Here is a 21019-nt window from a genome sequence, read left to right as displayed (position 1 = left end):
CAACGCAGATTCGCTCACATCCAAAAAGTCTGCCCGCTATCCGAGACCAAGTGCTTGTTCCTAACGTACTCCTTCCTGAACATCACTCCCCCCTCCGGATGCCCCATAAGGAAATACACCGTCTCCGCGTTCTTATCCCATATAACCGACTCTGCTTCCGGTCCCTCTCTGAAGATGAAGCCCCTTACTCTGTTCTCATCAGGCGGTAACCTCTCATCGTGAAGATCATAATCCTCGGACAAATCAATGTCGTGCTCAACTTCGATAATACGCCGTGACATGTCGTACAGTAGCGTTGCGTTCCACAAAGCTTCTTGTTGGCTTGACAGCCGACGCATGAGGGATAGTGCTTCCACCCTGAGAGCGAGATATCGACATTTGAAGATCGTGAAATGAAGCATAGGATTAAACCCAGTGTCAAACATGAACTTCCCAGGCGTGACATGTTGCGCTTCAAGGTTCTCCGCCGCCTTTCGCGCGCAGTCCACAATAGTGATGAAGTCCTCCTTCATCCCATCATACCCCATCTCTCCCCTTCTAAAACAATTCACAATCCAAATCTTCATAAGTCTATGCCTCGTAATAACCGCCAACGTCGGTGTATCCTCCCTCTCCGCAAAACCTCGTCTGCTGCGAAATCTCTCAAACGCAAACTCCCACGCTTCGAGATCCTGTTTCGCTTCTGCTTGTTCATCAAACATCCACTCCTGCAGGGGCTCATCGGTAACTTCCAACCGATATGGATTTCCATCGCGAACGAGCCTTATAACTCTTATACATAAATGTTCCAGAGCGTTCTGTGCCTCGCTTATGGTGTAAAACACAGGATTCTTTAAATCTGCGCCCACATCACCTAGAAGAAGCGGAAACTCCACGGCTTCGTCAATAAAGAATAATGGAAATACACTCATCTGCGCAAAAGTATTCGAGAGGCGCGATTTATGACCTGCGGAGTTAAGGAGCTGCACACCATGGCTCGCATGCGTAACCGCCGCTTCTTGGTTCCCTCGCAGAAACTCAATGCATATAAACAACGTACACACCAACAAGACCGTATCAACACACGGTTTCGTATCACGTGTGAGAATACTAATAGCTTTGTTATAGTGCATAATCGCAAATTCATCAGCCACACTCTCCTTCGAAGGTTCAAAGCTTTCAAATAGCGAACTTATCGCCAATACAGCATGACGCGCCGCCGGTTCAGACTGCGCCATTTGGACGACGAAATACGTCCAGAAGGATCCATCGAATGGACCGGAGAGTACGGGAGCGACCACGTGATGGAAAAATGATAAGCTGCGGACTTCTTTTGTGTTGGTTATAGGCAGAGTTTGGGGCTTGGTGCGTAGGAGGGAAGTCCATGAGAATGAGCCGGGTGGTGGAGCGATGTAGCCTGTGCATGTGCGGCCTGTTGTCAAGCAGCGTTTGCAGCGTGGCCACGTCTCATCACATTTCACCTTGCGGGCTCTTTGAGACCACTAGTCAACTTATAGAACATGTTTAGTGAGAGAAGGTATTACGTACTTGCATGTTTTACAGCCCGTTCTGACTTTTTGTATCCCTGTGCGCGCCATTTATTCTTATCTCGGGGAAAGTGGAGGAGGGAGGGTAAGATGAAGGGGGATGCGATGATAAATATGCAGAGGACAAGTTGAGCGTTGGTGTTGAAGGATTGAGGCGTAGTTCATCACGGTAACTAACGGTGCGGGGATAGTGCAGGGGTACCCCTTTCAGCACACCTCAACCAATAACAACTTCCATCTTCAAGAATTGAATCCTACCATGACTTCATCTACTCACAAGCTAAAGAACTATACATATTCCCATGCCCAGATAAATAACCCTTCTTATAATCCTCCCCCTCATCTTCCCCAGGCCTCGCAACTCTATCCTCGATAGCCCACGCGACCCTCTCCGCACCGACCTGCGCGCCTCCTAGATTCGGCGCCGCAGGGCCAAGACGCAGTGCAGCGAGTCTTCCCATCATGAACAGCGGAACTTCATCGTTCCACATTAAATCGTTGTTAATACAGGGAAAGCCACCGCGCCCTTCTATGGGGTATTTCTCTAGGATTGTTTGTAGGTAAGGAAGTGAGGAGAAGTCTGTTTGGATGCCTGTTGCGAAGTACATGTAGTCCATGGCTGGCATGTCGATGGGTGGACTGGTCTGAACACTCCATGTATCATTCTCAGCGTCGAATTGCGCATCGACGAGACTTGTCTCTGTGAAGAGTTCGAGTTTCTTCGACAAGAGATGTTTCTTGACTCGTTTGTGGAAAACAGGCGTGATGCTTCCTCCACCTCTGGCCTCCTTGATCATCTCAATCCTCTCATCGTCTGAATCAGCGTAGTAGAACTGCGCTTGCTTCGCATTCTTAAACTTTCCCATCCACTCAAGCCCAACGTCAAAATGCTTGATGCGTAGCGGTCCACGCATGACATGCCAGACCTTGGTGACGCCTTTTCGAATAGCAAGATCCGTTAATTGCGCAGATGTAAGGCCACCACCAACGACAAGAATGTTCGTCGTTTTCTTCTCAGCGATTCTAGTTTTGACGATAGGGTCTGTGAACTCAGTGATGTGCATGCTGTGACATGTCTGAGGGAGCTTTCCATCGGGCATAGAAGGAATATGGGGGATTTTGGCAACGTTTGCTGGACCGACTGCCAACACTACTGTGCGAGCATATCGACGGACTTTGTTGGAAGTAACTGTGAAGAGCTTCTCGCCGTCGATGGATATACCCTTTACTTCATCGTAGTCTAGATGCTGGAGGGCTTCTTTTCGGATCATGTTTGAGCTGAGATTATACCGCGCCGCGACTTTTTCGCAGTGGTCGCAGAAGAGAGATGTTGAGGGGTTGTAGTAGTCATTACGCTCTCTGACGTTGATGTCCACACGAGCTTCTTGTCTACACCTTGTCAGTTCAACAGTCTTCGACAAAGGGATGGGGGGAGAGGGGCTACCTTCGACCACAAGCTCGCTGTCCACTCTTCTTCCTCCCATGTTTACTAACCTCCTTGCCCACACAATTCCTAATCTCCACAAGTTCATCCGCTCTATCATTAGCATACGCATGCGCGAGCAGCGCATCCCGATCGAGGGGATCAACATGCCAGAGCATCGGACTTCTCAGATGCGAGATATCGTACATCTTGAACAACCTGTTCCAGCGGCCCATCCATGTATCGCTATCTGCATCAAGAACCAACATTTTATACTGCGGTTTTGCAGCGTGCTTGGGAGGAGAGATTTTACCGCTGCGGACGTGCTTCAGGGGCATTTTGTTGCCGTACTTGGAGATCCAGTGGAAGCGACGGTGCTCTTCGTCGGTGAAGAGCGCGGCGGGGGTGTGTTCGTGGAGACGGGCTGATATGGCGAGACCGCAGGGGCCGCCGCCTATGACGAGGACGTCGTAGATCTCTTCTTCCACTTGGATCGAAGACATGGTGATGGCGATAGAAGTGCAAGTCAAGTCAGGGGTCCGGGGAAGAGGCTGGTTTATATAGTGACGAGTTCAACCCTCGACCGCGAGCCCTCATGGGGTATCTCATGAGAATTGAGAACCCTTGTGGTCATTCTGAAAGCCATATTGTGTATAGCTTCATTGACTCGTGGTGTTGAGGGCGTACCCTGATGGACATTGCATCATGAGGACATCAAGGTCCCTGGGAAAGTCAGGGTCCACTAGCTCATCATGACAACCCCAGAAAGACGATGCTCATGATGATTCATGCGGAAACCAAAAACAAAGCCATAATTAGGGGCTTATAAAGTTAAAGAAGAAGAATGCCCAGACAACTTGGCGCCATGGCAGACTTGGCAATAGCAGTGAAGGAACTGGATATTGTCACCATTTTATAACCGAGTTTAAGAAGGTTTGATCATAAGTATGTCTATTGCTTCTATGTACACATTTATCGTTTCAAATCGCTTATGCCTATGCTCATGCTCATCCTATCCCATCATAAATGTGAAGGCATCTCGACCTATCTCACCCCGCCAAGTCCACAACCAAGCCCATTCGCAATCTATGCCATAAGCCAAGCTCCAACATCATAATCTACGCCTATATCGTACAAATCCCCCTCCTCTCCCCCCTCCCGCTCCCATCCTCTCACCACCTAATGATTCCACTCCGAATCCAGCGCATGTCCCAAAGGTCCACTCGCCGCATAATCCGTCGTCACAAACGCCCTATCCACAACCCCCAACCCCTCCGCACAATACTGCAGCGTCTCCGCGATATCATGCGATCTATTCAACGGCGTCTTCTCATCCAGCAACACGTCAAACTCAACCCAGACTCCATCTCCCGCGTGATACGCCGTGACGTTCTTGAAACCCGCTACTACCGGCGCGAAGCGATAGGCGAGGTAGATTAGCTTCTTGAGCGTGTGGTCGTCTGCTGCTTCGCCTGAGAGCCGGACAACATTCTCGAAACATGTGTGGCCCCAGTCGTAGATGATAAAGAGGGAGAGCAACCCAGCGCCGACGGGGTCGAGCCACCATACGTTGGCGCGGTATCCGATCAGTGGAAAGAGAAGCGAAAGCGTGTTGAAAATAACATCCGTTTTGCAATCCTGCACAAGAGCTTGTACCTGACTTGACTTGATAGGTCGACATCCCAGCCCAATAGCTCCCTTGAGAACAATCGTCGCTAGCAACGACGCGATAGCAGCCCAGCTCAGAATCTCAGCCTCAGAGTGCTTCAGCAATCTCGAGAACGACTCCTGCAGAATCTGCAGAAACGAAATGACCATGATGATCGAAAACACCAGAATACCCAGCGGTTCCAAACGTCTTCGTCCTACGGGAAATCGTCGCTGCATCGCCTGCAACCGCCACAAGACAAGTCTACTCGTCGACCACACGATAAGCGTACACAGTAAATCCAGCGCTGAATCCACAAGCGACGCAACGAGCGATAGTGACCCCGTCGTAAACACAGCAAAAGCTTTCCCCGCCAAAAGAAGAATATTAGCTATCACGTTGATATTGATAGCCAAATTCGCCTTTCTTGCAGCTTTCCTCCTCTTCTCCTTCTCCTCCTCAGGCAACAACTCTCCAATCCTGCCCTCCACGCGCTGAATTCCTCCACATCTCTCCTGATCACCATCATGATCCGGATCCGGATTCATGCTCTCTAGTACATCATCCGCTATCGCCATCACCACAGCGTCTACCTCGAGCCAATCATTAAGCCGCTCGTTTTGCTGCTCGTAAAAGGCGCGGAGTTTTTTATTCTTCATCGCTTTGAGCTCCTCTTCTGATTTTCTGTATTTCTCGAGCCCTTGACGATCGATGCCGTGGAGTAGTGCACGTTTAATCTCCCCGCGGCGTGCATCTTCGAGAGCTGTGCGCGCTGCATCTTGGAATTGCATTATACGCGGTTTAGGACGTGATTTCTGGTTGGGGTCGTAGTAAGAGTATCGACCTGTTTCGAGATCGCGAGGGTGTTCATCATGGTGTGCTTCGTCACCGACGTGACGGCCGCGATGGCGAGCGCCTTCATTATTCCACTGACGTTTTCCCACCATTTCAGAAGTGTTATCTTAAACAAACCGAGGTACGAAGAGATAATATGAAGATACAGATACAGAAGGTGATCGAAAGACGGGAGCTGCTTTTTGTTTATTCCCGGGCCTTGAGAGCTACCCTTGTCCAACATGTAACATGACATGACGTAGGTGACGTAAAAATCCGGGGTTTCAGAGGCACGCGACGGCGACAGGTTCAGGAACGAGAGTGAGCTCCACTGAATCGGAGAAATAACAAGGAAATAGTTGCATTTCTTTTTCTATTTTTATGTTCCGCCCAGCTTGTTCTTGTTTGCGACAGTTTTTATTGTGGAAATCGTAGCTGCCAACACGCATGCTTCTGTGCCGTTTGTCCCGATGTCTTGGAATCTCGTCGTCATGGGTAAGCCTGTTACGCCATGATAATTCAGTTTCATCTCGATTTACGGATATACGGCGTTTTTAAGCGACTGTTGATCAGATGGCTTCAGACTGGTTTGGGGATATTTTCATACTAACTATAACATGTTAGTTCCCTTTGCGCATTCATTCATCAACCATAGGTCCAACTGGATGCCAGCCTCTCATATCAGGTTGTGACACGTCACGTAACTCATTGGAAAGAATCGTTGATCAACTTGTCCCGAGCTTGAACGAACCTCTGTTGCTGATCGACGGCCCTGTTTTGGAGGAAGCTTTTACTAATGGGAAATCTATAGATGCATTTACTCAGGCCGACATCGCCAAATCCACTAGAAACGAAGTAGATACTATCAGCACAATCGTCGACGCCAGATGCTTATTGGAAACACCCAAATTTGAACCTCAGAAACTCTACTATAACTTCGACAGCGACTCTTGATCTGGCTTCAACTGCGAAATCTTGATTGGTTTTATTGGGAGTATCGTCACAGACCAACAAGGTATGGATACACACTAATGGTGAATCACGTTTAAAACAAACCTAAAATTATCAAAGCTGCCGGGGATCAACATGAAGAATTACCCTCACTTTGCTAGCCGTGCTACTGTGGTTAGGTTGGTTGAGATTAGTGGTCTCTCACTCGTCTCATCTCGTCTAGTTTCCTCCCCTGTCACAAGAACTACCCAGAGTTTATGTTGCTGGAGATTATGGGATTTTTCTCTCGATGGAGTTTATTTTTAGCAATTGTATTTTACGTCTTTAAGTGCACCTACTTTGTAGATCTGCTCTATAGATCTATTTACAACTGAGGTTAGTAAATTGCACTAGCATGTGCCTTAACTCTTGGTCTACCAGCGCTATATTCGATAGCTCAGGCACCAAATCGATAGTTCGCGATTAGACCGACGATCTACATAGTAAATCAAGGTAAGTTAGATGAAAACAAAAGAAAAGGAGTTTTAACATGATAACTATAAACTTGAACTTAAAATACTGTCTGCGGCCTTTCAAGCCCTTCCTGTTGCACTTCATCCTCACTCTATCGCCTTGACTCTAGCAACACCATGAGATTTTCACACTTGCAGCTTCTGGCGGTCTGCCAATTTGCTTCAGCGTCGCCATGCAAACCCTCGTCTTCGTCAGGCTCCTCTGTCGTACCTACAAGCACTGATATCGAATCCTCGCCAACACTGTCAATGGAAACAACCTCATCTACCACTCTAGACTACACCGTGACTCTTTCAGAGACTGCATCGGCCTCTGGCTCGTCTGAGTCCACCGCTATTGTGTCAACCGAAATTGCTGAGCCAACGACTACAACTGAAGCCACAGCAGGCTCATCAACTTTGACGGATGAAACGATGACCACCAGCACTGCCGCCTCTGACAGCCCTAATACTACTACCGCTGTAGATACGACTGCTGCTGTAGATACGACTGCTGCGGATACTACAACCACAGGTACGACTACCACTGACATCGCTATTCCCATTGTTCCATTACTAAGTTAGCACCATAGACACTACGACTGCAGATCCAACAACCGCAGACACGACCTCAGATGCGCCAACGACTACCACCGCCGCCCCAAGGCCGACCACCTGTGCTGATATGGACAACCCATACATAGCCTCCAATAGTGAGAGTTTTGGCATCTCCTGCAATATCGATGTTTCAACCTATGCTATACTTGACATTTTCTTCACAGAAGCCGACTTCGTCTCTTGTATAGAGACCTGCTCCCGGGATACCAGATGTGTTGCTGCGAACTGGGACCATAACGGCGGTGTCTGTTACACGCTCTCACAAGCTGAAGACCCCTTTGCGAGCAATGTTTTCGACACTGCATTTAAACAAGGTCAATAACTCCTTGGGAACAACTGACCTAAGCCGGGGCTCTATCTCTATCCCCCTCCGACTTCCGTCCCGACAGTCAATCTGGTTCACCGGATCCTCCCCATCTACCAGCGACTTCACCATGGGTTACAGACAATTTTTCGACCCATCATGGATCAATGTCGATAAATCCTGCAATTATCATCCTGGCTCAAGCTTAAAAAGGGTGCAAACTGCGGCTATCGACTCCTGGCATGTCGTTTTGGATCTGGAGCAAGGTTTATCGCGCAAACTGGTGTTTAAGTCTTTTCGTCTGTGACTTGTTCTTAGACGCACTGTCAATTGGTGGCTGTATCTAATATCCAGCTTAAGGGCACATGGAGTCAAGAAAACTTATGACCTCTTTTCTAAATGACACAAATATCTAGGTAAATTTAGGACAGATTTATATCACTTATGTTAGTCAAGTGAATTCAGTACAGACTTAGGGAATCTTTACATAACTTGTTTTGGGCACCATAAGTTTAGGGTCACCAAGGCCAGGTTATAAATAAATCATTCTTAGTATTCTATCTATCGAAACCCATTGACAATAACCCAACCATAAACGCATCGTTACATAAGGATATCACGAGTCCCTTCCCAACGCCGCGCATCATCTATTTCATCTCTTCTAGTAATAAAGTCTTTAATTTCCCATTCGCATAGCGTTCACAAGTCTATGCCGCGCGCCCTCTCGGCGACCGTCGCCTCGGCCGGGACTCTCAGTGTAGGAGTCCTGGCGACGGGCATTGTCATAGTAAGACTCGGTCTCTCCGAGGCCTACCTTTGAGGGACGAGGAGGAGGCGGTGGGGGAGCATGGCCTGGTGCAGATGCCTGTTGCTGAGGATGATAAACTGGCTCCCAGTCACGGTTGGCCTGGTAAGGGCCGCTCTGGTAGGAATCCTGAGTCGGGACGGGAGGTCGGCTTGCTCGCTGTTCCTCGCGTTCAGTACGCTCGTCCCGACTATCGCGGTTTCGTCGGGTGGAGTCGTTACGGCTTGATTGAGGGGCCGGTTGTGCCTGGAGAAGACCGCCTTGAGGTGCACCGTTCTGGGGTACACCATTCTGAGGCGCTCCAACCTGACGACGGCTTACCTCTCGAGGCGTCTGCTCTTCGTCATCCGTTTCTGCATCGTCATCGTCATCCTCGTAGGCTCGCAGTTCGCTTCGCATAGCAAGGCTGGCGCAGATGTTTCTAGCTTCTTCAATGGCCTTCTTCTGCAGTTGGAGAGCCTTGCGGCGCTCACGGGTCTCCTTGTTCTCGGCAGCAATAGCCTCAATGGTGGTATCTGGCATGCGAAGAATCTCAATAGGATTAAACAGTCGCAGCATGCCAAGCAGAAGGTGCCGCTCGACGACCTGAGTAATGACGTTACGTGTAAAGATGCGCGCAGTAAGGTCGTAGTAAATAAGCATCTTCTCCAAGACCTCTTCGGCCTCTGTGTAGGTTCCGCCGTTCTCAGTAGCTTCTGCACGCCACTTTCGAAGACGCTCCTCATACTCGGGGTCGAAAGGCTGGATCTCGAGTTCCATATCGTCGGTGAGACGTCCAAGCTCGGTGTCGGCGCTTTCGACAAGATCCTTCATTCTGAGCTCGAGGAAGTGCATGCGAAGAGGGTCGCGCATGCGCATGGGCCAGACGTGATCAATAACATCCGCGAGAAACTCGTTGCAGATGACACCGACGTTGTCCTTGTATTCTTGTGCAAGCACAGGCCAGTTTCTGGAGTAGTCTTGGAAGAGGATATAAGGGGCTCGAGGGTTGGAATCGAGAGGAAGTTCGTTACCCCGGATCTGTCGGAGAAGAGGCTCAACCTCAAACTCGGCAAAGTCTTTCTTTGAGCGATCTCCAACGGTGCCCGCAGCGGGAAGACCATTGCCTTCAGCAGCGCCATTCGTACCATTGACACCATTTGCGGTAGGAGGCTGGCTCTTCTGGAACGTAACCTTACGACCGTGCTGTCGGAACCTTCGAGCGAAGCGCTCACTCTCGTCACGAATGCGAGCTCGGAGCTTTTGTGATGGCGTACCCTTGGGGCTTGACTGTCTAGCAAAGAATCGCTCACCGAACGGGTTCTTGTAGTTACCGTTCACCGCAGGAGTGACGAGGTTGTTGGATGCTGTGAAGAGCTCGCCCATCTGGAAACGCATCTCCTCTGGGGTATCTTTGCCGACACCCATGGCCTTGAGCTGGCTCTCGCAGCCTTCCAAAGCTTGCTGGATCTGGCGGCGAAGAGTCTTGACATGCTTGCCGATATGGCGCTGAAGCTGAGTACTCAGTTTGGCGCGAAGAGCTCCGATACCCCACATCTCTGGTGGGAGGGTTGCCCATTTTCCACGAGAGAAGAACTCGGCTTCTCGGTTGGCGCGGTCCTCGGGAGTCTGCCATTGCTCGCCTGGTCCAGGGTTGAGCAGGACATACCAGCCGAGCTTGAAGTTGTTCTCTTGGTCCTTGTTGGTAACAAGTTCGATGAACTTGTCTTCAAGGCCGATACGCTCGGTCATATCGGGCTTGGTGAGGACACCGATTGTGCGTGATCCCTTGGGATCAAAGTGGCGGGCCTTCTTGAGGATGGGAGCCTGAACATAATCGTTGTTTCCGCCGATAACAGCAAGAATAATAGTTCGAGAGCTCTTCATGTATCGATCGGAGAGGGCTTCGATGGTTTGGATGTCAGACTCGGATTGATCGCGGTTGGCGACACGAACAAGACCGGGAAGATCGACCAGAGTCAAAAGTGGCATGTCGGGGCCCTCCTTCTCGACGACGAGAATATCGCGAGCGGCGAAGCGACCAGGAATGCTCTTGGGAGCGATCAACTCTGTAGCATCACGCATCATCGCATCAAAGGGTGTGTCACCGGTGACATCACCGCCCCATTGCAGCAGGCGAGCTTGATCATTGTAGGGTCGTGTTTTGTCGGGAATGATGGAAACCTTTAGTTTTGTCTCCTTCGCTCGTCGCATGCGAATCTCTGTCGCAAACCGTGTGCAGGCGCCGGCATCGCGAGGAAATGGTGTGCCGGTGAGAGCCTCGAGAACCGAACTCTTACCAGCGGACTGATCGCCGACAACAACAATTTGGGGCAGTTTGACATCATCGAGTTGTGCGAATTGGAGCTTGTCGATAAGGTCTAGCAGGCTTCGTTGCTCAGTTGCAAGGCCCTGATCGCCCAGCGACGATTCAATCGAAGGGCGCATTTTCATTTTTTTTGTATAACAGAAGCAGAATAAGAGGGGGTTGAAAAGGGAAAACTTCCAGCCAAAGGCTTCGTCATTTATAAGTTATGGCGCTCGGGCTTTGGTTCGCTCTTTCTTGGCTGCCTCTGACCGGATGGTTAAGGTTGCGCGGCTGCCAAGCGTCTTTCAGGCCTGGAGGCGACCTGATGATGCCCAGCGTGCGCTAGCGTCATACCTACTGCGCCACTCTCAACAGACGGCAGGGCAAGAAAACTGAGGACCCCTACGAGTCCTATGTGACAAAATAACTTAAGATATCTTAGGGTAGCTCAATAATGAGCTTAGTCTGATCTTTTACCAGTTTATTTTTTCACCCTGCTCTTAATACAGTCTTAAGTCCTATGGTATAGAGAAAGGTTCTGACCTTGAGGCAGCTTACTAAAAATGCCTATTCCAAGGCCCATTCAACCTTCACTAGGTCTAGGTAAGGTATATATTAATTCTACCAAAGTCTTTTTATCACTTGAGATAGTTCTCTTGAGTTTTATTGCCTCCTCGAGAAATTAACTGATGTGTGGCGTATCTGTTTGTGGCTGTGCAACTGAAAGTCTTGGCACATACAGCGCCACAGTTACGTCGCCTGTGAAGCGTAAGTATTGTTCTTTTGCTCACCATGCCAAGCTGTGTTTCATCTTTCCATATTCTATCACCTTTTTACTGCTGCCTAGATTTCGCAAAAATACTTCTTAGTCTTATGAATTATCATGTGAGTTACCTATATTGTGTGCCGGGTGACGTAGTCAACCGCGTGTATAAACGCGTCGACTCACCCTAGACTTATCTTGGCCAGAGAAGCTAAAGATCATAAGCTCGGCATAATACTTCTAGACCTGAGTATTTACCATTTAATTCTAGAAACTTATTATAACTTATAAAACATCCATATTGGTAAAGAAGCCTTTCAGTATTGAGATTTGAAAAACCAAGACTCACCTCACCAGCTTCACTGGACTCATGGAGTCATGATAAAAGCTTATGATATTTCAAGAGATATATTACAGTTAAAGTTTTAAACACATTGCCTCCTACGAGCTTGGGCTGGCCAGAATCTACTAATATACAGACTTAACGTGTCTCATTAATTCGTATTTGAGGTCCAAAACTAGTCCAGGCTGGGCCAAAACGGCTAGAAATCTTCAGTGCAGATATAGTACTACAGGAATTTTGGCATTACAATACTATCGTCGTCTTTGAGCATTTGTTTAGTTGATGAATTTCATGATGAATTGTGTAAGTTTCCTCAACCCAGGGCCTGGCAAGCCTTCCTGTGCCACCATTGGATTCGTGATACCGACATACACGTGCCTGCTGCCCCGACTAGAACATGAGCCCAAAGTCCACGACCCCATCCTTCTCTTCTTTGCGAGGCAGCCCCTAGGGAGCAAGAAAACTCCTGATATTTAACTAAGGTATTAGGATTAGCTGGTCTGAAAACCCTGCTAAGATATACTAATTCTACCTAAGTCTTTTTTTAGCACTTAGGATAAAATTTAGAAGTTTTCTTGCCTCCCACATGAGTCTTATTACCCTGCCTGGCGAGATTCTCGCCGAGGTCTTCTCACTTGATGATATTGTCTTGGCAAGACAAGATATCAAGCCACTAAGACTCACCTGCCGTCGACTAGCTATCGTAACCACGCCCATTCTCTTCTATCGTATTCATATCTGCTACGCAAGAAAATCTTTGGAAGGAGAGAGGATATGATTTAAAAGATGTCGGAGCGTTGGATTCTGCTAAATCGGAAAGAAGAGACGAACATGGGATCGCGCATGGTATTGGGCCTCGAAGGATTTACCATTTCGAGATGGGCTTATGGGTTGATTTGAATGAAAATTTCTACGACCCTGTCACAGATGAAGAGGTCGACGATCATTTTGAGAAACGAGAGCCACCCAATGATGACTCCTGGACTGCCCAAGGCCAGCGTACGTGGGACTCAGAAATGGGCCTCTGGAGAGATGGAGATGGAAAGCTCAAAGAAGTTCGCTACTGAAAGAGAACTGCCAGAAAGACCAGAAGTCCCCGATGAAGACGAAGACTCCGATTTCAATATTGACATGCAGCCTTTCTACGACAGAGAAGAAGACGAATATCTTCTCAGAATCGAAAACTCTCCACGGTGGGACTGGGGACGAGATGCCCAGGGCGATCTTTGGTACTGGCAAGTACCTGGCACAGCTGGCTACGCAACCGAGACCTGGCGTTTCGAGAACAAGGGAGAGTACGCCTACAGCAACGAACCCCTGGATTTCTGGGATGACTGGTACGATGATCGGGGGGATGAGGCTGAGGCGACACCTACGGCTGGAATCTGGTCGCTTTTTCCGAGTGTCATGAACTTGGCAGTGAGATTCCGCAGCGGGGCACATGCGAATCCCTACGTCGTTATAGTATAGACGATGACATGGTCATGACTGACGTTTACGTTCGCATGAATCTTCCTAAGCAGCAGACTTTGAGATATGGTCGAACGTGCCATGGAGTGAGCTTAGGATGGCCCGCGAATCATTTCACACTGTTTTTTTTTAAACTTTTACCTTATATATTCTTTTCTAAACCCCCCTAAACTTAGTCAAGGCTTATATAAATCTAGATGAATAGGCGAGCTTTCTACAAAAGGATATGTAGCCGGAACTTATCCCTTTCACTTCGTTCTCAGGCCACCCTTCATTGCGCCTTTACCTCATAACGCTATAATACGTATGGGAGACTGAAAGGGAGAAGAAATACGTGTGTCTGGGACATTGTAGTTGACGGATGCCGATGGTGAGTCTGGCTCAAGTCCAGCCCAAGACCTCTCCAAGTCTTCTTGGAAGCGCTTGACTATCCAGAAGCCTGTGAGCTCCCGCCGACTTTGCATGTCGCGGCGCACAATATCTCTGTCCTCGCGTTCAGATAGCAAGAACCCAAGAGCGTATACAGGCCAGGTTCCGATGAAACACTCGGACCAGCGATGATCACCAGCACGTCTGGACAGAATATGGAGCGCCACACAAGCTTGCCAACTGTCTGTGGGAGACACCTTGGGCAGTCCCGCGTTTGGGCCAAAGGCCATGAGGTGCTGCATGAGAATAGAAGCGACCATGGCGTATAAACAGTTGGCATCTCTGTTCAGTGCATCGAATGTATCGGTCTGTTCCACAGCCTGCAGGGCAAAGTCTTCCCAGGTTGTGACCTCGGTCTGCAGCTTTACTAGATGTTCCATGTTTGCGGATTCTCTTCCAAGGCAAAGCTGGCCGAGAAACGTGGCGAGTCGCATCACGGCCAAGGGCATACCAAGAACGGGGCTATTGAGGCTCAACAGGGCAAAGTCCATATTGTCAGGATGTTCCAAAAGCCTCTCAGAGCGAGCCCAAAACTCCGAGTTCAACGACTGGAGGGATATGTAGCTGGTTGCGCTGGACCAAAGGCCGTTGTTCAACAGGAAGACTTGGTACAGGACACTCTCAAGTGCCAGACGGAGAAAAGCTGAAAGATCAGCGCTTGTTGCGTTTAGCACTCGGGAAATGATGATCTTGATGGCAGCACTGACGTGTTGAGGTTGATCGTCCCACGAGGAGGAGCCGGATATGATGTTGAATGCGTACAGAAGCACAATGGTAACAAGTATATCATCGTCCTTCTCTGGCGAGTCTTGACAGAGCGAGCCTGCTAGACTGGCCAGGGAGTCGGTATAGTATTGATGGGAAACATGGCACATGCCCGGCGGCCCTCCTCTGACGGAAACGAAGGATGTGGCACACGCCATGAGAGCAGGGGACAGACTCTTGCGCGATACCATGATGCCGCGTATAGCACCATGCCATGTCTTATAGAAGACAGAACTGCAATGTGGTAGTAAAAGAAGTGATGTTCCTCGACGTCCGAACTCGCGGAAGAGTGCCCATTCGATGTCACCCTGTTCCCGTTTACGAGCCGTGACACAGTCGGCCAGCAGAAGCTGCGGCGATGGTGATATCGCTAAAAAGGGCGAGGGGACCGATTGATGATGACGAGGACCCTTTACTACTTTCGACTTCGACAGCTCGCGAAGCTTGCATGATCGGAAGCGGCGGTCGACAAGGTCTTTGTCCATAGGCCACTGGCAATCACGCGGGACACGTGAGGCATAACACGCTCGGCAGACGGGAGTTCGCTCATCGCACTTGATGCGCTGTCGTCGGCATGGAAGACAGCCCGTCTTGGCACGCAGCTTGGGCCGTTGAAGACTTGTGGCCATGTTGGATTGCTTGTATGAGTCAACTGATTGTAAAGCAAGGGTTTTTACGACGCTGTGTTGGATTGTCGTGAGATGCGCCAGGGATGATCTGAAGTCGTGTGTGTGTTTGTAAGAGAGAGAAGGCCAATGGCTTGTTCTTCCTGTACACGATGGACGTAGCCCCTTCTATCGCTTGATCATCCAGTCAAAGGCTCGACAAGGTCTAGACTCGAGGGTCAAGTGCCTCAGCTCAAGATAAGCTATCATGGTGCGTACCCTTCCCCAAGCAAGTTTGCGGGGGAAGCACACTAGCGACAGATGAAGCATTAGAATGATGCGCTTCATTCGCTCACGCTAGTTTAGTTCGTGCATTCTCGCAAAAGCATATGATTGGCTCAGTAGGTAGATGTCTAGACGGTCTTGAAGATCGTGGTTACGTCCATGTTAAGTGTCTCAGAAGCCTCGGTACTGGTTCACTCCACAATCCTTACTTGCACTATCGCCAACAGGTCGCAAATACGTTTCATTGGGTTACTCACTGCGTGTACCTCAATTCTCCAATCATCAGTATTTCCTGATGGCTTCCGTTCAAGCTGTAGAGAGCCCTCCGGGGTGCGGATGGGACCGCACACGACTATAAAGAGAGACCTGTTACTCACCAGTTCTCTATACATATTCCACCGATCTTATACTATCCCTTCAAAGCTCCAATTACCTACCTGATCAATCGTCATGTATGTCAATAACCCTGTACCCGTGCCAAAAGGCACGCCAGAGCACGAGGCCAAGCGCGCTGCTGTTTTCAAAGCACTCGCCGACAAAGTGCCCGCAGAGTTCTGTCTGGGTCCCGAATTCTTCAAAGGCACTCCTCTCGATGTCAGCAAGATCCCTACTGCCTGTGGTCTGCTCACAGACGAGGAAGTAGCCATCACTGAAGGCTATGATGCAACTGGCCTTGCTGAGGCTATCGCCAGACGCAAGTATACTTCTGTGGCTGTTGCGATAGCCTTTTGCAAGCGTGCAATTATCGCACACCAGCTTACCTCTTGTCTTACGCAGTGGTATTATGATGAGGCTATCCAGCAAGCTACGAAACTGGATGAGTATCTAGCAGAGCATGGCACCACGATAGGTCCACTCCATGGTGTCCCCGTCAGTGTCAAGGATCATATTCCCTTAGCCGGCACGTTCTCGTCATTGGGCATTCTGGCTACAGCCGAGTACGACCAGCATGACTCTCCGCTTCCAGCGGTCCTTCGCAAGGCCGGCGCTGTCTTTTACTGTAAGACAAACCAACCCCAAGCTCTGATGCATGGCGAAAGTGACTCGCCTTGGGGCCGCGCCTTGAACCCGTACAACACCACTTTGACACCTGGAGGTTCCAGTGGTGGTGAAGGAGCCTTGATTGCAATGAAGGGCTCGATTCTCGGCATTGGAACCGACATTGGAGGCAGCATCAGAATCCCTGCAGCGTTCAGCGGTATCTATGGATACAAGCCAACAAGTGGCATCCTGTCAACAAGAGACATGGTACATGTGCCCATGGTAGCTGAACTTACTATCTTGGCCAACGCCGGTCCCATGTGTCGATCAGCACGCGACATGGATCTCTTCATGCGTGTTCAGCTTGATGCCAAGCCGTATATCAGAGATCTGACTTTGGTCCCCACGACTTGGGCTGGTTTGTCGACCCAGCTGGGTGTCACCCTTGGCCGCCCGCTCAAAGTTGGCATCATGACACACGATGGCTTCATCCAGCCTCAACCACCTCTCAAGCGTGCCCTTTCGTGGGCCAGTACCCTGCTGTCAGACCCTCGGCTATCAGGACTTATCGAGATCAAGTCGTTCTTGCCTTATGGTGTCAAACAGTGCTGGGATGAAATCAGGCAAGCCTACTCTCCTGACGGCGGCATTCCAACTCGTGATGCTATTCTCGCAACAGGCGAGCCAATATATCCTCTGACCGAATGGATCTGGAGGCCCGTTGCGCCCAAGGGAATGCTAACTGCTGGTGAAATGGCTTACGTACGCAAAGCATGCCTCGACTTCCGACATTCCTTTGCAGAGGATTGGGAGCGTCAGGATGTTGATGTTATCCTTTGTCCCACTGGCGTCGGGCCGGCTACGACTCACGACACAAACTTCTATCTTATGTATACAGCTCTGTGGAACTATCTCGACTGCCCCGGCTTGGTATTTCCTACGGGGCTCAAGGTTGAGGAGGGTGAGAAATACGACGCGGATTATAAGCCGTTAGGACCTGAGTGCGCTCACGTGAAGGAACTCTGGGAGAGTGGTAACTTCCAAGGGGCACCTATCAACCTTCAGCTTGTGGGGAGGAGGTATCATGACAATCAGCTGTTCGGAGCTTTGAAGCTTCTCCAGGGTGCTCTTGGGCTTGAATGAGTGTTGTAAAGAGGTAACGAAATACGTGTGCATATATTTCTAGTTGCCTGGTGTTTTCTGTGTTGTACAGGGTGTAAGTGGTTAGTTTGCAGCTGAGAATATCCTCAGGAAATCGTCCTGAGGTCCCGGACGAAGACCTTGCCCACGACTGGATATACTAGTACCAGTACTTTCATCCTGTTCAGAATACAATGCTCTGCTGTCACTTGCCGCGACACTCAAGACCCATCTGTGTCTGATATCCTATGCTGGAGCTTAAGTTGCCATTACCTCTACATCCCGACTCACTTTCAGCCATCACGTTGATTTTAGACATGTGCTCTTTGAAGGTGTCAATAGCAGTTGCTGACCAAAATATGCAGTCGCAATTTAATGTGATATTCATGAACGATCGTCCTGATAGCGCTAATAAGTTTCGAGACCAAAGCCGTCTCTCCCTTTCAACATAGTAACCGTTTAAACAACCTCGCGGGTTTGCACATGAGTCTGCTGTTCGTCTGCCTTTGAGTCTCCAAAGTGAATCTGCTTCTCGACAGCAGCCACTGTCTTCTCCTTGAGTTCCTCGTCCTCGAAAACTATGATCTGTTAGTACTGTCCTACTAAAGCCATGAGAGCGAGACAACATACGGAAAGCAAGTTCCTCGAGGGTTCGGCCACTGGTCTCGGGGTAGAGGAGGTAGACGATACAGAACTCGAAGAAAATCCAACCACAGTAAATGGCCAGGTATCGCCACTTGATAGCATCGAGAGCAATGGAGTTGACGTTGGTGGAGAAGAAACCGGCAAGCTTTCCGAAAATCTGCTGGACACCGATACCACGGCTTCGCATCGAGTAAGGCCAAAGTTCGACCAGGTAGGCTGCAAATTGTTAGTTTGGACATGAAAATGGTGACTCATGACTTACTGTATGTGAGAGCGTTGTTTCCGATGGCGTAGGTTGGCGAGTAAGCGAAGTACCAAAACAGAGCGGCAATACCAGCAGCGTTGTTCTTCTGGCCCTCGGGAACAGCTTGAATTCTCTCAAGAGATACGGTGATGCCGATGAAAGCACACAGCATGAGGGCAGCGGAAAGCATGTACATGTGTCGACGCTTGAAGCGAGTGACGATCAAAGCAATGATGGTAGCATTGAGAAGACTCCAGCAAGCATAGGCGAGGTTAATTCGAGTCTTTGTGTAATCGTCCGTGAAGCCCATCATGCCGAAAAGAACGCCGGAATAGTAACTCAGAAGAGTGTTGCCGGAAAGCTGAGTGAAGAGACCGATGAAGATGGTGACAACGAATCGACGGCGCATACCGGCAGTGCGGATCACCTCGAACCAGGACTGCTTGGAGGCTTCCATCTCAGCTTTGATGGTCTCTCGGATCTGAACGATTTCAGCCTGGACAAGCTGGGATGTGGCGTCGCCTTCGGCGTGGTACTTGATAAGGACCTGAGCGGCTTCTTCTTCGCGGTCTTTGGAGACGAGGAAACGAGGAGACTCGGGGAGGAGGAAGACAGTGGAGATCTGGATCAGCGAGGGGACGATCTGCAGCAGAGAGGGCAGCCGCCATGACCAGTTGTTGGTGATGGGAGTCGTGCCCAGAGCGATAGCAGAAGCGAGAATCTGACCGATGAAGTACGATGCGTTGAACAGAGATGTGAGGACAGCACGCTCCTTAGGATATCCCAGCTCTCCGATGAGGGCAGAACCAGAGATAATACAGAAGAGAATTCCAACTCCAAGAATCATACGGGCAATGATGTACATGGCAACTGAGAACTCGTCAGTAAATTGAATATTCGATCGATCGGAGGTTTCATACCGTGCTGAGCGAATCCCTGGATGATAGCACCGCCAACCATGATAAGAGAACCAAGCATAATGGACCATCTTCGACCGAATCGCTGAGCAAACCAAGGCGCAAATGGGACCGCAAAGATAGAGCCGAGCTGGTAGGAAGAGTTGACAAAGCCGAGCAGACCTGGTTCGATGGCCCACTTGCCTTCCGCATTCTGTCGTCCGTTACCGAGATCTATAAAAGCCCGTCAGCTCTGAACCAATTCTCCATAGATTTTCAGGTGATTCGTACAGTGGTGGAAGTTCTGAGAGTATTGGAGCGTGTTGATGAGTTGCGAATCGAAACCAGAAGTCATCTCAACACCCATACAGCAGAAGAACAACCAGACGTACATAAGACGCAGATTGGGCTTCTTGTACCATGGCGTCTTGTCCTCCTCGACGAGGCGAGTGACGATGGGGTCCGCGGCGCTACCAACGTTGACCATGTTGGCAAATTGGCTCTTCTAGACTTGTCGAGTAGTATTATGCAAGGGCCCGTCTCCAGAGTAGTAGAGGAAACCAAGCTTGAGAGATGGGAAACGAAAAAATTTCAATGGGGCATTGCAGATCATATTATACATGAGCTTTCCTGCTCTCCCCCGCGTGCGTGTAGATAAGATAGAGAGCTATGAACCTAGCGGTAGCTTAACCGAATTCTCCGTATATAGGCTAATTATGGAGTTGTCTGGGGAAGCGTGGAGTCTCCGCAAAATACTTGGTTTACTGGCTTCAGACCGCTGTCGGTGTTGCATCACGACGTGACATTCCCGTCAGCGGCCGACCACACAGGGACCGACGATTCGCTCGCATGCAGCCAAACCCCGGCCTAGCTCAGGTTGACAGTCCCCCCAGAATCTCTATTCTGTTCAAACGGATTCTCGAGCCGAGGTGCTGCTCTCGGTCCAACTTTGCGGTTAAACGGACCGGCTGATGGTGGGTTAGCTTATGCTTAAAGCGCTGATCATTTTCTATCTTTGTGTTAGACATATGCCAGATCTAAAACAAAACCACATGACTGCGACCGAAATTTGCGGGGTTAGGATACGAGCTAGCCTCTGGTTTTTTGGGGTAGTCCATGGAGTTGGGGGATGGTTCTGCAATTTCCCGTCCATTTGAGTGAACTGATGCTGAGTTATGGAGACAAGGGTGTAGGCCGACTGGCTGAGACTTGAATCATGTATTCATGACTAACTTTAATACTGGGCTGATACAAAACACGGTAAACAGCCTCGGCAAGTGAATATAGCCAGCCATTCAGCGTTGTTTATATGTCAGCGTCGTTTCGCCTCATCTCACAACAATCCTCTTCCCCAGACCTCATGGAATAATTCTCGAAGACAATAATAAGCATAAGCTTCAAGCAAGAGATGTTAGTTTCAATCCCATCTATCATTTTGGAGAAGAGGGTTGCACCGGGATTGTCAATGCCCCTGTCTTTCAGCTCATCAACCGTCCACCTGGAACCGGCTTTTCAGGCTAAACACCCGGAGAATGCAAGAACCATTAGGTATTTAAAGCTTGGCAG

The 21019-nt window shown here is 49.5% G+C and overlaps 8 protein-coding genes across 8 annotated transcripts; 3 read left to right on the top strand and 5 right to left on the bottom strand.

Annotated features, from left to right (window-relative positions):
- Positions 1–14: 14 nt before the first annotated feature.
- On the bottom strand, positions 15–3452 carry FOIG_12336 (uncharacterized protein; the record flags this gene model as incomplete). Its single annotated transcript, XM_031213233.1, has 3 exons — positions 15–1411; positions 1804–2915; positions 2971–3452. 3 exons carry the CDS (start codon positions 3450–3452, stop codon positions 15–17), a joined length of 2991 nt encoding a protein of 996 aa, XP_031056978.1.
- Positions 3453–3844: 392 nt separating this feature from the next.
- FOIG_12335 (uncharacterized protein) lies at positions 3845–5813 on the bottom strand. Its single transcript, XM_031213232.1, has one exon. The coding sequence runs from the start codon at positions 5542–5544 to the stop codon at positions 4129–4131; it is 1416 nt and encodes a 471-aa protein (XP_031056977.1). The 5' UTR covers positions 5545–5813; the 3' UTR covers positions 3845–4128.
- Positions 5814–7143: 1330 nt separating this feature from the next.
- FOIG_12334 (uncharacterized protein) lies at positions 7144–7813 on the top strand (the record flags this gene model as incomplete). The annotated part of the gene is made up of 2 exons (XM_031213231.1): positions 7144–7408; positions 7467–7813. The coding sequence occupies 2 exons, from the start codon at positions 7144–7146 to the stop codon at positions 7811–7813; spliced, it is 612 nt and encodes a 203-aa protein (XP_031056976.1).
- Positions 7814–8266: 453 nt separating this feature from the next.
- Positions 8267–11235, bottom strand: FOIG_12333 (uncharacterized protein). Its single transcript, XM_031213230.1, has one exon. It carries the CDS (start codon positions 11031–11033, stop codon positions 8472–8474), a length of 2562 nt encoding a protein of 853 aa, XP_031056975.1. The 5' UTR covers positions 11034–11235; the 3' UTR covers positions 8267–8471.
- A 1730-nt stretch (positions 11236–12965) lies between these two features.
- On the top strand, positions 12966–13463 carry FOIG_12332 (uncharacterized protein; the record flags this gene model as incomplete). The annotated part of the gene is made up of 1 exon (XM_031213229.1): positions 12966–13463. The coding sequence occupies one exon, from the start codon at positions 12966–12968 to the stop codon at positions 13461–13463; it is 498 nt and encodes a 165-aa protein (XP_031056974.1).
- A 210-nt stretch (positions 13464–13673) lies between these two features.
- FOIG_12331 (uncharacterized protein) lies at positions 13674–15342 on the bottom strand. Its single transcript, XM_031213228.1, has one exon. It carries the CDS (start codon positions 15284–15286, stop codon positions 13751–13753), a length of 1536 nt encoding a protein of 511 aa, XP_031056973.1. The 5' UTR covers positions 15287–15342; the 3' UTR covers positions 13674–13750.
- Positions 15343–15997: 655 nt separating this feature from the next.
- FOIG_12330 (uncharacterized protein) lies at positions 15998–17763 on the top strand (the record flags this gene model as incomplete). Its single annotated transcript, XM_031213227.1, has 1 exon — positions 15998–17763. One exon carries the CDS (start codon positions 15998–16000, stop codon positions 17669–17671), a length of 1674 nt encoding a protein of 557 aa, XP_031056972.1. The 3' UTR covers positions 17672–17763.
- Positions 17764–17938: 175 nt separating this feature from the next.
- FOIG_12329 (uncharacterized protein) lies at positions 17939–20124 on the bottom strand. The gene is made up of 5 exons (XM_031213226.1): positions 19745–20124; positions 19478–19687; positions 18576–19427; positions 18299–18529; positions 17939–18246 (listed from the first exon to the last, which is right to left on the bottom strand). Exons 1-5 carry the CDS (start codon positions 19938–19940, stop codon positions 18128–18130), a joined length of 1608 nt encoding a protein of 535 aa, XP_031056971.1. The 5' UTR covers positions 19941–20124; the 3' UTR covers positions 17939–18127.
- Between the last annotated feature and the right edge of the window lie 895 nt (positions 20125–21019).

The sequence above is a fragment of the Fusarium odoratissimum genome, assembly GCF_000260195.1.
Source record: "Fusarium odoratissimum NRRL 54006 unplaced genomic scaffold supercont1.26, whole genome shotgun sequence".
In the NCBI taxonomy this organism is placed as follows: domain Eukaryota; kingdom Fungi; phylum Ascomycota; class Sordariomycetes; order Hypocreales; family Nectriaceae; genus Fusarium; species Fusarium odoratissimum.
The sequence above is the reverse complement of the archived record's forward strand: the minus strand, read 5'-3'. Positions and strand labels throughout refer to the sequence as shown.